This window comes from Nerophis lumbriciformis, linkage group LG09 (assembly GCF_033978685.3).
Source record: "Nerophis lumbriciformis linkage group LG09, RoL_Nlum_v2.1, whole genome shotgun sequence".
Lineage (NCBI taxonomy): Eukaryota > Metazoa > Chordata > Actinopteri > Syngnathiformes > Syngnathidae > Nerophis > Nerophis lumbriciformis.
The window spans coordinates 29,993,464-30,008,947 of NC_084556.2; the positions used below are offsets into that span (position 1 = coordinate 29,993,464).

The following is a 15,484-nucleotide window of genomic DNA, read 5'->3' on the forward strand; positions in this document are numbered from 1 at the left end:
TCACAAACATTCTGCAATAAACAAAGTATAATTGGTGTAGTGAATACTGCAAGACTTTTACTTCAAATGAAATTTGAGGTACTGTAAAATAATGTATAGCAACACATAAGACAAGTTTAATGATTATTTCAGGAACAAAATGTTTTTGGATTTTTTTTTATCCACAAAGAACTTGGGTACATGTTATATCAGAAGAGTGGAAACTTGCAGACACATAAAGTCTGATTAAAAATATTCAGATATAAAAAAGCCTTTTCTGGTTAAATTAGTCGGGACCAATACAGTCACATAGACGTTCTGAGTGCCTGCAAGTCCATATTCAGGGCAGGATTACTGGTGAGCTGCAGCAGATAGTGAAACTAAAGCCTGCCACTAAAGCCGCTGCTCCTCTTAAATGATGTTTCAACTCCTATGCTAGTGTTTTTTGATTTTGTTCTTCTTATTGTTGTTTTCCTACTGTTTACTACTGCGGTAACTTCTAACAGACATTTCCGCCATGTTTGTAGGAAATATGCTGACAGCTGATCTCCATGATTGAACTCATATTAATCGCGACCATGATCATATAATCGCCCAGCCCTAGACCTATTCTTCAGTGTAATGCACAACAGTTCTACACCACTGTAAACTACCGTTGTACCTCAACATAAGAGTGCCCCAACATACAAGAACGTTTTGAGATAAGAGCTCTCACGCTTAAAGGGGAACTGCACTTTTTGTAAAATGTTGTCTATAATTCACAATCTCTATGAGAGACAAGAACACATATGCTTTTAATGCATTCCTAACTTGTAAATAAAAGTCAGCTTACAATGGAGTCAATGGGAGGTCCTCTATTCCGCCCATAAAGCTCTCTAAATAACCACCCAGAAAGCGCCAACAATACTCCCATTTACATTTTCTGACCTGAATATTAACCAAGTATTAGTGATATTGCTATTATAAGCGCTAAATTTAAGGACCTTTTTTTAGTGGCGCATTGTCACAGAGAGGTAACCTTCTTATGCTGCTATGTTGACGTCATCAGCTGCGGAGCTGTGTTCTCGCCTCGGAGTTCGTGAAAGTTTATCCTAAGTCATAAATCATACCTCTCACCTGTATAATAAAAGGATGAGGACATAATCCAAGAGGTTGGTCAACTGTGAAAGCCAATTAAGCCCGTAAATGGAGAAAAAGACCCCAAAAGACACTTGGTTGTATTCCCTTTTTTCTTTGTGAGGATTATGAGTAATTCTTCATCCAAATGGGAAGAAATAAACATCCTAAAAGTTGGCGTCCTAGTGAGAGCTGACATTGTACACTAAGTGATGTTTCTTTATATTTGTTGTCTCTCATGAAGTCTGCAGTTACTGAGTAGTAATCAGTGATGTTGTTGTAAAGAAAAAGCGAACTTTGTGATGCATTTGTGAATATAATGTGCCGCCGTGTGGTTAAAAAGTTGTTATTATGAATGTTTCTGTTACTACATTACATCCAGTACATCCAGTACATACGTTCCTCACATTTTGTTATGTTACAGCCTTACTCCGAAATGGAATACATTGTTATCCTCAAATTCTATAGACAATACCCTGTAATGACAATTCAAAATATATATTTTTTTAATTTTGCAAATGTATAAAAAAAAATATATATATATATATATATATATATCATATGTACATACAGTAAGTATTCAGACCCATTGGTCAATACTTTGTTGATGCACCTTTGGCAGCAATTACTACCTCAGGTGTTTTTGAATACAATGCCACAATCTTTTTTGTTTGTGTTTTACACACAGTTAACATAAATCCAGTACAGGCAGATATTGATATAATGCCACAAAAAAAAGAGAAAAAAAAAAAGATATAATGCCACAGACAACTGCACTTCCGAATGGCCCCAACATGGTGCAGCAATACACAAAACCAAGCAAAAGGCTCATTAATCAGCCACAATTCAACCACGTCTCAATTGGGGCCAAAATGGAGATCAGTCCCCTTTACATATTTTAAGAAAGCACCCAATACTTCTTAAAATTTTACAGAACACACAAGGGGCGGTATAGTTCGGTCGGTAGAGCAGCCGTGCCAGAAACCTGAGGGTTGCAGGTTCGATCCCCGCTACCGCCATCCTAGTCACTGCCGTTGTGTCCTTGGGCAAGACACTTTACCCACCTGCTCCCAGTGCCACCCACACTGGCTTAAATGTAACTTAGATATTGGGTTTCACAATGTAAAGCGCTTTGAGTCCTTGAGAAAAAGCGCTAAATAAATGTCATTCACTTCACTTCACTTCACTAATGTCAGCCTAATTTTCTCCAATTTAAGAAAATAAAGTACCCCGCCTTCCGCCCGAATGCAGCTAGGATAGGCTACTGAACCTCCGCGACCCCTCAAGGGACAAGCGGTAGAAAATGGATGGATAAGGAAATAAAGAATATCTCTGATCCAGCGGGTGTGGTAGAGAGGCGCTGCAGCCTTCCAGTTAAGCACAATAAGTCTTCCAGCCAACAAAGAAGTGAATGCCACTAGATTCTTTTTGGATTGGCTGAGAGAAGATGACAGAGGGGCTACCCCTAAAAGTCCACTGAGATGATTCACGATGCCACAAGCTTGGCACACTTATCTTTGGGCAGTTTTGCCCATTCCTCTTTGCAGCACCTCTCAAGCTCCATCAGGTTGGATGGGAAACTATGGGTTTCATCCAGGATTTCTCTGTACATTGTTTTATTCATCTTAGTCTAGTCAGGGATGTGACCAAGAACCTGAGGGTCACTCTGTCAGAGTTACAGCATTCATCTGTGGAGAGAGGAGAACCTTCCAGAAGGACAACTATCTCTGTAGCAGGCCACCAATCAGGATTGTAATATAGAGTGGCCAGACGGAAGCCATTTCTTAGGAAAAAGTTTGCCAACATACATACACCTGAGAAACAAAATTCTCTAGTCTGATGAGAAAAAGATTAAACTATTTGGCGTGAATTCCAGGCGTCATGTTTGGAAGAAACTAGGCAGTGTTCATCACCAGGCCAATGCCATCTCTACTGTGAAGCAAGATGGTGGGACCATGATGCTGTGGGGATGTTTTTCAGTTGCAGGAATGGGGGGACTAGTCAGGATAGAGGGAAAGATGAAAACAGTAATGTACAGAGACATCCTGGATAAAAACCAACGCTTCTCATCCAATCTGATGGAGCTTGAGAGGAATGGGCAAAACTGCCCATAGATAGGTGTGCCAAACTTGTGGCATTGTATTCAAAAAGACTTGATGCTAATTGCTACCAAAGGTGCATTAAAAAAGTATTTAGCAAAGTAAATACTTATGTACATGTGATTCGTTTAAGTTTTTTAGTTGGATAAATTTGTAAAATAAAAACAATAAAAACTTACTGAAATTGTAATTATGGAGTATGGTCTGTAAAATTTTGAGGACACACATTTAGGTATTCTATTTCAAAATAAGGCCGTAACATAACAAAATGTGTAAAAAGTGAAGCGCTGTGAATACTTTCCGGATGTACTGTAAATACTTACAGCATGTATATAAAACCTTAATGGAAGTGTTTGGATATTTTTAAAGCGCTTTATATGTAGAATAGAGTGACTCCCAGTGGCTCCGTTGTAAGCCGACCTTTGCTCTGATTTATTTAATAGATAGAATGCATAAAAAAGAAAAAACATGTGTGCTTGTCTCACATAAGAATCGTGAATGATAGGCTAAATTCCAAAATTGTTAGTTCCATGCAGCCACTATTTGTCATAGCAAATATCACAGGGAACCTTGTGAAATCTGTCCAAAACATCTGGTCTTACTAGCGAGCATTAGCTTATAGCTCGAGATCGACATTAAGGTTTTTTCCAACCATGGTAAGGAAGAAATTTGGCGTGAAGGACATAGCTGAGAAGAAGATGCGGATGGTTTTAAAAAAAAATGTTATCAAAAATCAATGAAATTGATTTCATTCATGACATTGGGAGACATTGATTTGAGATACAAGTGTTTTGAGTCAGCAGCGCCGTCACAGAACCAATTATGCTCCTATGTTGAGGTACTTGTGTACAAAAATAAACACATTGTATTGATTGAATACTTCTCTGACAATGTGCAAAGGTCTGCAGCTGCTGTGCTGGATCTTATTAAACGTGCAGGTACCTAAGGTTGTGGCTTGTGAAATAAATATGCATTTCCAATCAACCGAGAAGTACACTGTAAAAGATGTTCGTCTATCTGATGTGTCACAGTTAAAAATCAGCCATCTGGTCACTTTGCATTATAACCACGTCAGCTTTCTAAGCATTAAGTTATGGATCATGTTATTCCAGTCTTTTTGAAATGTTAGTGCACTAGCTTTTTTTCAATATGAAGTTTAAACACTCAACAATTTTTTTGATGTGATGTGCATCCCAGGTTTATACTACTCGAATCTGCATCAGGTCCACGGTGCTCAACCAAGCATGACAACATGAACACATTTGGTAAAGTGCATTTCAGTAATGTGTGCCTTGCTACATTTGTGTTATTCAATTTGTGTATCAAATTGTGGCAATGCAATTTTGCATGCAAGCATGGCTTTCGTCGATAGCGACTGTATTTCTCCTGTAGTAAATGATCAAAACACATAAAGAGGCAGATATTTTTGAATATAATGTTACATCAATATTGGCACGTTATTTATAAACAGTGCAATGGACGCTGCTTAAGTTAAATGAGCTACTCACATGAGGTCATGTATCAGTTTGTCTCATGTTTCACAGTATAAAAGTACAATAATTGCCAAAACATGCTGCCATTTTCCTACTGTATTAACCTGGCATCCAAAGCCGATTCAGTAGCCTTTGTGTTCTTCACACCTGCGTCTCCACACCGTCAAGTTTAGGCATCAGGATGCGAGGAGTCACCCCTGAGTTGAGGTCTCTCTCAAACTCCAAAAGCTGGCCCATGAAGTTTAAATTTGGTGACACCACAGGACGACGGCTACGTACGTATTTATAGGCGTCTGTCATTGTCATGAGGGTGTGCTTCATTAAGTAGGCGATGACGATGGTTGCAGAACGGGACACACCTGCCTGGCAATGCACCAACACTCCCTGCCCACTCTGATATGCCTCCTCTGTGGATAAAAAAATAAATTTTTATGAACTGGGATAACAACAAAACTTACAATGATAAAGTGTACTATTTAGGACTACTTGTAATACAGAGGTACCTCGGTTTTTGTTGTAATCTGTTCCAAAAGGTCAGATGACAACTGAATGGTACAGAAACCGTTGCCCATAAGAAATATTGTAAATATAATTAATCCGTTGCAGACACCCAAAGATATTAACACATTTTATAGAGAATAATGATAGTTTTACAAGTTGTTTGTTTGATGTTCTGCACCCAGCTTAGTGGGTGCTCACTAGCTCAGTAACATGCAGCATCAGACAGTCCAACACAGGGGTCAAACTCAAGGCCCAGGAACACATCTGGCCCGCTCCATGATTTTATGTGGCCCGCGAAAACCTGAAAAGGTGTGCCAATACAAGGCACTACATACTTTTTGCTAAAATTTGCAAACCTTTTGACAGAACAATATTGTACCCCATGTAACTGCAGTTCTTCTTAACTCAATATTGTTTGATGCAGAAAGCAATTCCAAACATTTTGTTTGTTGTTGACATTTATTAAATTAATTCTCTAATAGCTGAACGAGCGGGGGCACTTTAGTAGCTGATCATGGACGTGGTCATCGTGTTCTGTGGGTGTTTGTTAGTTCCACTTTGATGGACCGAATTACCTTTTAGATACAATTATTCTTTGTTTATACTAAACTTTTATTCAGCGGTGAGTCAACAGGTTCGTGTTAGTTTGGTTCATCAGCATGGCGGCCGTGTCCATCCAAAAGCCCAAAGACATAAGTGCTAATTTAGCATCGCTTCAAACACCTTAATTGTGACAGATTTATTACGTATTTCTAAAAGGACCGTACCATTTAATTTTTTTTTATTGTAGCTGAACCTTTCCCCCAAAATATGGTGCCTAAAGAACATTTGTTTTTCATAGTTCTTGCACATTTATTATGTTTTGTTTACTTTTACAATTAATGGCAAAGCATTTATAAATTGGCTTCACTGCAGTAGGAGATACCCAACACTTTTATTTTCTCTTTGGACCTATCAACTTTTTTTCTTCTACCTTTTTATATGAATTTTGCCTATTATCTGGAATATAAACACATAACTATTGAACATACTGGATGGAACTGAATTGTAGTTATAAATGTAGCTTTTTGTTGTAGTGTCCATACGTGATTATTTATAGTAAATACAAATCTTTACCTTACTTGTTAATCATTATTAATACATTATTTCTTAATATCTACCATAATTATAAACATACTTGAACTGCATTTGTGTTGGTTGTGTCTTTTATGCACACACCCAGGCTTCCATAGCCAAATTTGGTCACCAAGAGTAATACAGCAAACCCTCGTTTATCGTTGTTAATTGGTTCCGGGCCTGGCAGTAGTAAATACATTGCCGCAAAGTAGGAATTATTAATTAAAAATTGAATATTTCCATAGCTAAAGCATAAAAGACCTGGTCTAGATATGTTTTTTTAACTTTAAGAAAGCTCTCTCGACATTAAATAGCACTCGCATAGTCACTTTTACAAGTCGCAAACTTCAAAGCGCGATGTAGTGACGGACTATTGTATTACAATAATAATAATAATAATGGATTACCGGTGCATGTATATAGAGCACTTTAGACACTCAAGGCTCTTCACAGAGAAATGAGAACCCATCATACCAACTAGGTTCAGTCAGCCCCGAGCGCCTTACGTGTTATGCGGGTAATTAAAGACCAGAATAGGGCCACAAACAAAAACCTTGATTGGGGCCACAAAAAGCCTTGAGTTGTAAATGCAAAGCACGTTTCCATTAGTCAGTTGGCATACAATATGATAATAATTAAATGAGGGGACAATGGTATCATGAGGAAATTATACTGTACATTTATATAGTTTTGTAGTTAGTAGTTGCCCCTTGAGGGCCCTTTTAACTGCGATGTAGACCAACTATGAAAATTATTTTTGACGCGCCTGGTTTAAAACATACAGTACGCAACAATAAAGTTTGTGTAAATGTTTTTCCATGAAGTTTTCAAAGTAAACACTTCACATAATATTGCAATAACATGAAAACATAAACACCACAGAGAAAAGAAAAGGAAGCTATAAAAATAAATGAGAGAATATTGTTCAATAGTCTCATTCTATTTTTTATCAATCAGACCGATCTGTGAATATTTTCCTGGTTAGGTTATCAGGTAAATATTAGCTATATTTACATGTACCGTATTTTTCGGACTATAAGTCGCAGTTTTTTTCATAGCTTGGCCGGCTCCAGTGCAATTTATATATGTTTTTTTCCTTCTTTATCATGCATTTTCGGCAGGTGCGACTTATACTCCGGTGCGACTTATACTCCGAAAAATACGGTAATTCTTTATTTTTAAACAGGACATTTTTGTCTAGTTAATAAAAAGGGCATTTTATCAAAGAAAAACTCTGGTTAGTGGCTTGATTTAAACCATGCAAACTTTTATGATGACACTGCCTATTCAAGAATCGGAATCGAGAACTGGAATTGAAAGAAGGAATCTGTATCGGAACCGGAATCATTAAATTCAAAGAATGCCCAACCTTAATCACCAACGTGTGAGATTATTTGTCTGGGCTTGTTTGTTACGTGCGGTATTTGGCTGTATAATAACCGGCAACATTTTTTTTCAAAATCCAAATGAAATGAAAAGTGGGGTGTACAAAAACCGAGGTACCACTGTATTTATACTTTCAAATTGTGGCATCGAGGCCAAAAGGTTAGCATCTTCGCCTCACATTTTTAGGACATCAAAGTTTCGTATCTCCATCTCAGTTTGGAGTTTGCATGTTCTCCCCATGTATGTTTTGGTTTTGTCTGGGGATCTTACTATAAGGTAACATATGTATTGGCACAAAATGTATACAGTGTTTATATAGTGTACTGTATGATCATTAAGTTAAACTAGCTACTAATGTGATTTTATACCCCACATTCCAAAACATGCTTGTTAGACTACTTGGAAATTACAGTCACTACGTTTCTATGCACTAAATTAGTCTGATTTCTCAAATATTAGTAGTTCGTTTTTTTGTATTTTCATACATTTGTGTGAAGTCCAAGTGTCCATGCACTTTCTCTAATTCGACTATTGGTCATAAGCAGTGCCGGCCCAAGCCTCCATGGGGCCCTAAGCAAAATTTGATTTTGGGGCCCTCTATTTCTGCCAATAATATTGATTGTTGATCATTCACACACCTACTATAAACTCATTGCGGCTCTGGCAGTGTTGTTTACATTATCCTATTGTCAGCCTGGCATGTCTTTACAAATGACATGTCATTTATAAAGATATGGGGGTGGTCCAGTTAAGAACATAAATAATACCAATGAATGAACGAATGATGTCCAGAGTGCCACATATGGTTCCTAATCTTAAAATGTAGAAAACATTCAGCTACAAGAGTGGCCTGGGGTTGAACAGTCCAAGTGATAAAGCTTTGTATTTACAGTAAAAGTGTCATCTTGTCTCATCAGTCTTGTACATATTAGTCTTTAATTACTAGTTTACATTTTTAGTTAATTGTTCATATTTAATGTTTACTTTGTACAAAGAGAGCGCAGTCTACTGAAGTTAAATTCATCAATAGTTTTCCCCTTTGAAAGACGCAAGGCATAAAAACTGTTGTCGCGCACTGATTCTCCACTTTGTGCGCTCGCGACACCCTTTTGCACGCACGTGGTGTCTTTTTGCGCGCGCGCCGTCTCGGTCTGTGCGCTCTCTGTGTACTCCTGGCATCTCTCCTCGCGCTGTCATTTTTTTTGGGGCACTTTGGGGGCAGGTATGCTTAGACAGTCCCTCCTTTCTGATTGGCTCTGAGCATTTTTCATATGACCAATCATTCTCCAGCGTAGCAACGTTGTAGCCATCTTACCTCGGACAGCTAGCCTCAATCATTACATTGATGTCAAAGCAAGTTATGGTAATTTAATTAGTACATGTACCAATTAAATTACCATAACTTGCTCGATTTTCAACCAATTTACAAACGGTTTGCCTTGTTACAAATCTTATTACATGTAGATATGACATAGGATGCTGCACCTGTTGAAATTACCTCTTTCGCTATAAAAAAAAAAGACTTAATTGTGCAACATAGTTGTGTAGGGTCAGTGATAGTCAGTTCTCTGATTATTTTTAAACTGTTTCAGAATACATTATTAAAAGGCTATTTTTAACATTTTAAAAACAAAATTCAAAGATTATTTCATTAATTTTATGGCTGAATCAAAAGAAATTCCATAAATTAGAAAACAAATGTTCAAGAAGAAGTGAAAACTTTGCGCCTATAACAATCTTGATACATATTGACGATGACCCGCCCTGCTATACTTCTGATTGGCTCTGAGCGTTTCGCCTGACCAATCAGAAAGAAGGGGCCGTCTAAGCATACCCGCCCCCAAAGTGCCAAAACGAAACATGCCAGCGCACAGACCGAGACGGCGCGCGCGCAAAAAGGCACCACACGCGCGCAAAAGGGTGTCGCGCGCGCGCACGAAGTGGAGAATCAGCGCGCGATAACAGTTTTTATGCGCTCGGATTTTTGGCACTAATGTGACGCCATAGCAGGCGGCAAACGTCACAGGTGCAGCAGAGGCAGCTTTACATTTAAAGAGAGGCAGGAAGAATCACTAAGCCTAGATCAGCAGCAGCACTCTGTTGACCTAAAATTGTGTTTTTGTACAATAATATATCTTTGATCATTTAGAAATCATCAGTCAGACTCGTACATGCAAAAAATTAAAAATAAGATTTTTTTGTTAATTGCTTTTGGGGGCCCCCTGGTGGCCGCGGGGCCCTAAGCAAGCGCTTAGTACGCTTATGCCTTGGGCCGGCTCTGGTCATAAGCATGGTGCTTCCCGTACACTGGGGAGCGCTTATTTCTTTTTTAGCGCGGTTAATTTATTTATTTTCCGGTCGAGCTACATGACGTCACACTAGGCGTGTGTGGCTTCTAACAAGTTAAGAGCCTAGCTATGTTGTGCAATCCGCTGTAATATTGACACAAATTAAAAATATTACGTCTCTTATGACTATGCTGCTCCTCTCTGAGCTGCCACCTTAACGTGGTAGAGGAGTTTGCGTGTCCCAATGATCCTAGGAGCTATGTTGTCCGGGGGCTTCCATGCCCCCTGGTAGGGTCTCCCAAGACAAACAGGTCCTAGGTGAGGGATCAGACAAAGAGCAGCTCGAAGACTTCTATGGAAATGCAAGAACCGAGACTCAGATTTCCCTCGCCCGGACGCGGGTCACCGGGGCCCCCCTCCGGAGCCAGGCCCTTAGTTGGGGCACGATGGCGAGCGCCTGGTGGCCGGGCCTGTCCCCATGGGGCCCGGCCGGGCACGGCCCGAAGAGGCAACGTGGGTCCCCCCTCCAATGGGCTCACCACCCATAGCAGGGGCCATAGAGGTCGGGTGCAATGTGAGCTGGGCGGTAGCCGAAGGCAGGGCACTTGGCGGTCCGATCCTCGGCTACAGAAGCTAGCTCTTGGGACGTGGAACGTCACCTCGCTGGGGGGGAAGGAGCCTGAGCTAGTGCGCGAGGTAGAGAAGTTCCGGTTGGATATAGTCGGACTCACCTCGACGCACAGCAAGGGCTCTGGAACCAGTTCTCTCGAGAGGGGATGGACTCTCTTCCACTCTGGCGTTGCCAGCAGTGAGAGGCGACGGGCTGGGGTGGCAATTCTTGTTGCCCCCCGGCTCAGAGCCTGCATGTTGGAGTTCAACCCGGTGGACGAGAGGGTAGCTTCCCTCCGCCTTCGGGTGGGGGGACGGGTCCTGACTGTTGTTTGCGCTTACGCGCCAAACAGCAGCTCAGAGTACCCACCCCTTTTTGGATTCACTCGAGGGAGTACTTGAGAGTGCTCCCCCGGGTGATTCCCTCGTTCTACTGGGGGACTTCAACGCTCATATTGGCAACGACAGTGAAACCTGGAGAGGCGTGATTGGGAAGAATGGTCGCCCGGATCTGAACCCAAGTGGTGTTTTGTTATTGGACTTTTGTGCCCGTCACGGATTGTCCATAACGAACACCATGTTCAAGCATAAGGGTGTCCATATGTGCACTTGGCACCAGGACACCCTAGGCCGCAGTTCTATGATCGACTTTGTAGTTGTGTCATTGGATTTGCGGCCTCATGTTTTGGACACTCGGGTGAAGAGAGGGGCGGAGCTTTCTACCGATCACCACCTGGTGGTGAGTTGGCTGCGATGGTGGGGGAGGATGCCGGACAGACCTGGCAGGCCCAAACGCATTGTGAGGGTTTGCTGGGAACGTCTGGCAGAGTCTCCTGTCAGAGAGAGTTTCAATTCCCACCTCCGGAAGAACTTTGAACATGTCACGAGGGAGGTGCTGGACATTGAGTCCGAGTGGACCATGTTCCGCACTTCTATTGTCGAGGCGGCTGATTGGAGCTGTGGCCGCAAGGTAGTTGGTGCCTGTCGTGGCGGTAATCCTAGAACCCGTTGGTGGACACCGGCGGTGAGGGATGCCGTCAAGCTGAAGAAGGAGTCCTATCGGGTTCTTTTGGCTCATGGGACTCCTGAGGCAGCGGACAGGTACCGACAGGCCAAGCGGTGTGCGGCTTCAGCGGTCGCGGAGGCAAAAACTCGGACATGGGAGGAGTTCGGGGAAGCCATGGAAAACGACTTCCGGACGGCTTCGAAGCGATTCTGGACCACCATCCACCGCCTCAGGAAGGGGAAGCAGTGCACTACCAACACCGTGTATGGTGCGGATGGTGTTCTGCTGACCTCGACTGCGGAAGTTGTGGATCGGTGGAGGGAATACTTCGAAGACCTCCTCAATCCCACCAACACGTCTTCCTATGAGGAAGCAGTGCCTGAGGAATCTGTGGTGGGCTCTCCTATTTCTGGGGCTGAGGTTGCTGAGGTAGTTAAAAAGCTCCTCGGTGGCAAGGCCCCGGGGGTGGATGAGATCCGCCCGGAGTTCCTTAAGGCTCTGGATGCTGTAGGGCTGTCTTGGTTGACAAGACTCTGCAGCATCGCGTGGACATCGGGGGCAGTACCTCTGGATTGGCAGACCGGGGTGGTGGTTCCTCTCTTTAAAAAGGGGAACCGGAGGGTGTGTTCTAACTATCGTGGGATCACACTCCTCAGCCTTCCCGGTAAGGTCTATTCAGGTGTACTGGAGAGGAGGCTACGCCGGATAGTCGAACCTCGGATTCAGGAGGAACAGTGTGGTTTTCGTCCTGGTCGTGGAACTGTGGACCAGCTCTATACTCTCGGCAGGGTCCTTGAGGGTGCATGGGAGTTTGCCCAACCAGTCTACATGTGCTTTGTGGACTTGGAGAAGGCATTCGACCGTGTCCCTCGGGAAGTCCTGTGGGGAGTGCTCAGAGAGTATGGGGTTTCGGACTGTCTGATTGTGGCGGTCCGCTCCCTGTATGATCAGTGTCAGAGCTTGGTTCGCATTGCCGGCAGTAAGTCGGACACGTTTCCGGTGAGGGTTGGACTCCGCCAAGGCTGCCCTTTGTCACCGATTCTGTTCATAACTTTTATGGACAGAATTTCTAGGCGCAGTCAAGGCGTTGAGGGGATCCGGTTTGGTGGCTGCAGGATTAGGTCTCTGCTTTTTGCAGATGATTTGGTCCTGATGGCTTCATCTGGCCAGGATCTTCAGCTCTCACTGGATCGGTTCGCAGCTGAGTGTGAAGCGACTGGGATGAGAATCAGCACCTCCAAGTCCGAGTCCATGGTTCTCGCCCGGAAAAGGGTGGAGTGCCATCTCCGGGTTGGGGAGGAGATCTTGCCCCAAGTGGAGGAGTTCAAGTACCTCGGAGTCTTGTTCACGAGTGAGGGAAGAGTGGATCGTGAGATCGACAGGCGGATCGGTGCGGCGTCTTCAGTAATGCGGACGCTGTATCGATCCGTTGTGGTGAAGAAGGAGCTGAGCCGGAAGGCAAAGCTCTCAATTTACCGGTCGATCTACGTTCCCATCCTCACCTATGGTCATGAGCTTTGGGTTATGACCGAAAGGACAAGATCACGGGTACAAGCGGCCGAAATGAGTTTCCTCCGCCGGGTGGCGGGGCTCTCCCTTAGAGATAGGGTGAGAAGCTCTGTCATCCGGGGGGAGCTCAAAGTAAAGCCGCTGCTCCTCCGCATCGAGAGGAGCCAGATGAGGTGGTTCGGGCATCTGGTCAGGATGCCACCCGAGCGCCTCCCTAAGGAGGTGTTTAGGGCATGTCCGACCGGTAGGAGGCCACGAGGAAGACCCAGGACACGTTGGGAAGACTATGTCTCCCGGCTGGCCTGGGAACGCCTCGGGATCCCCCGGGAGGAGCTGGACGAAGTGGCTGGGGAGAGGGAAGTCTGGGCTTCCCTGCTTAGGCTGCTGCCCCCGCGACCCGACCTCGGATAAGCGGAAGAAGATGGATGGATGGATGGATGGATGACTATGCTGATGTGAAATAGCAGACAGCATCAAGAAATGATCTTGGATTACGCTACGAACATGACGCTACTACCAATAATGTATCGGAGCGGATGCAGGTCCGAAGTAAAGAAAGACCAAGGGCAGAGAGTTTTTTCGAAGGAATTTTTGGACCGAGAATCATGAGAACAAAACTTTTAAATATCTCGTATGTAATTCATAAGGCAGCAAAGGCTCTGTGGATTGATGGAAGGAGTTTTAAATCCGAGTTCGTGCACCGACTGGATACTGTTCTAAATGAACTTGGTTGCTATTTTTCTGGACTATTTTGCCAGTTGTGTGGATTTATTATTAATCAGTTTGGAAATGCTGCATGAAGTGTATGCTTTATTATTCTCCTGTTAATTTGTAATATGTGCTTAATTGTCATTCATATTTCGTTCGGGAGTCCGTATTAAGCCCGCATTCAACATTTCCTTAGTTACCTTATTAAATAAATCAGTTTATTTTTTCTACCATCAATGCACTTGGAAATGTTCTGTTCTTTTAATTTGAGAAGCAAATAAACAGTCTCCTTATCACTATAATTGTTGCTGATTTTATTGAACGGTATCTGCTTCTGGTGGAAGTGCAACACTAAGGGTCCCCTCTGCCGCAACCCTCCCCCTCGAGAGATCTGGTTTCCAATCGCATAATCCAGGTGTGTTAGTCCGACTTTTCAAACACTGAACACCATCGGATTAGGGTGTTTCCATGGGCTGTTTGAGGTTCATTTAAAGCCGAACTATTTGAGAAATCAGACTAATTTAGTGCATGTACACGTACTGACTGTCCACAAGGGTGAATGGTAGTTTGTGTACAAACCCCGTTTCCATATGAGTTGGGAAATTGTGTTAGATGTAAATATAAACGGAATACAATGATTTGCAAATCCTTTTCAACCCATATTCAGTTGAATGCACTACAAAGACAACATATTTGATGTTGAAACTCATAAACTTTATTTATTTTTTTTGCAAATAATCATTAACTTAGAATTTCATTGCTGCAACACGCACCAAAGTAGTTGGGAAAGGGCATGTTCACCACTGTGTTACATGGCCTTTCCTTTTAACAACACTCAGTAAACGTTTGGGAACTGAAGAGACACATTTTTTTAAGCTTTTCAGGTAGAATTCTTTCCCATTCTTGCTTGATGTACAGCTTAAGTTGTTCAACAGTCCGGGGGTCTCCGTTGTGGTATTTTAGGCTTCATAATGCGCCACATATTTTCAATGGGAGACAGGTCTGGACTACAGGCAGGCCAGTCTAGTACCCGCACTCTTTTACTATGAAGCCACGTTGATGTAACACGTGGCTTGGAATTGTCTTGCTGAAATAATCAGGGGCGTCCATGGTAACGTTGCTTGGATGGCAACAAATGTTGCTCCAAAACTTGTATGTACCTTTCAGCATTAAGATGTGTAAGTTACCCATGTCTTGGGCACTAATACACCCCCATACCATCACAGATGCTGGCTTTTCAACTTTGCGCCTAAAACAATCCGGATGGTTCTTTTCCTCTTTGGTCCGGAGGACACGACGTCCACAGTTTCCAAAAACAATTTGAAATGTGGACTCGTCAGACCACAGAACACTTTTCCACTTTGTATCAGTCCATCTTAGATGAGCTCAGGCCCAGCGAAGCCGACGGTGTTTCTGGGTGTTGTTGATAAACGGTTTTCGCCTTGCATAGGAGAGTTTTAACTTGCACTTACAGATGTAGAGACCAACTGTAGTTACTGACAGTGGGTTTCTGAAGTGTTCCTGAGCCCATGTGGTAATATCCTTTACACACTGATGTCGCTTGTTGATGCAGTACAGTGTGAGGGATCGAAGATCACGGGCTTAGCTGCTTACGTGCAGTGATTTCTCCAGATTCTCTGAACCCTTTGATGATATTACGGACCGTAGATGGTG

General features: G+C 42.9%; 1 protein-coding gene across 1 annotated transcript in view; it reads right to left on the reverse strand.

Annotated features, from left to right (window-relative positions):
* LOC133607294 (uncharacterized) overlaps positions 1-15,484 on the reverse strand; it is an 80,107-nt gene that overhangs the window by 24,149 nt on the left and 40,474 nt on the right. Inside the window, exons 4-5 of the mRNA XM_061961779.2 lie at positions 4,835-5,094; positions 1,096-1,139 (exon numbers count right to left, since the gene is read on the reverse strand). Of these exons, the coding sequence (XP_061817763.1) occupies positions 1,096-1,139; positions 4,835-5,094 (304 nt within the window). The remainder of the gene's footprint in view (positions 1-1,095; positions 1,140-4,834; positions 5,095-15,484) is intronic.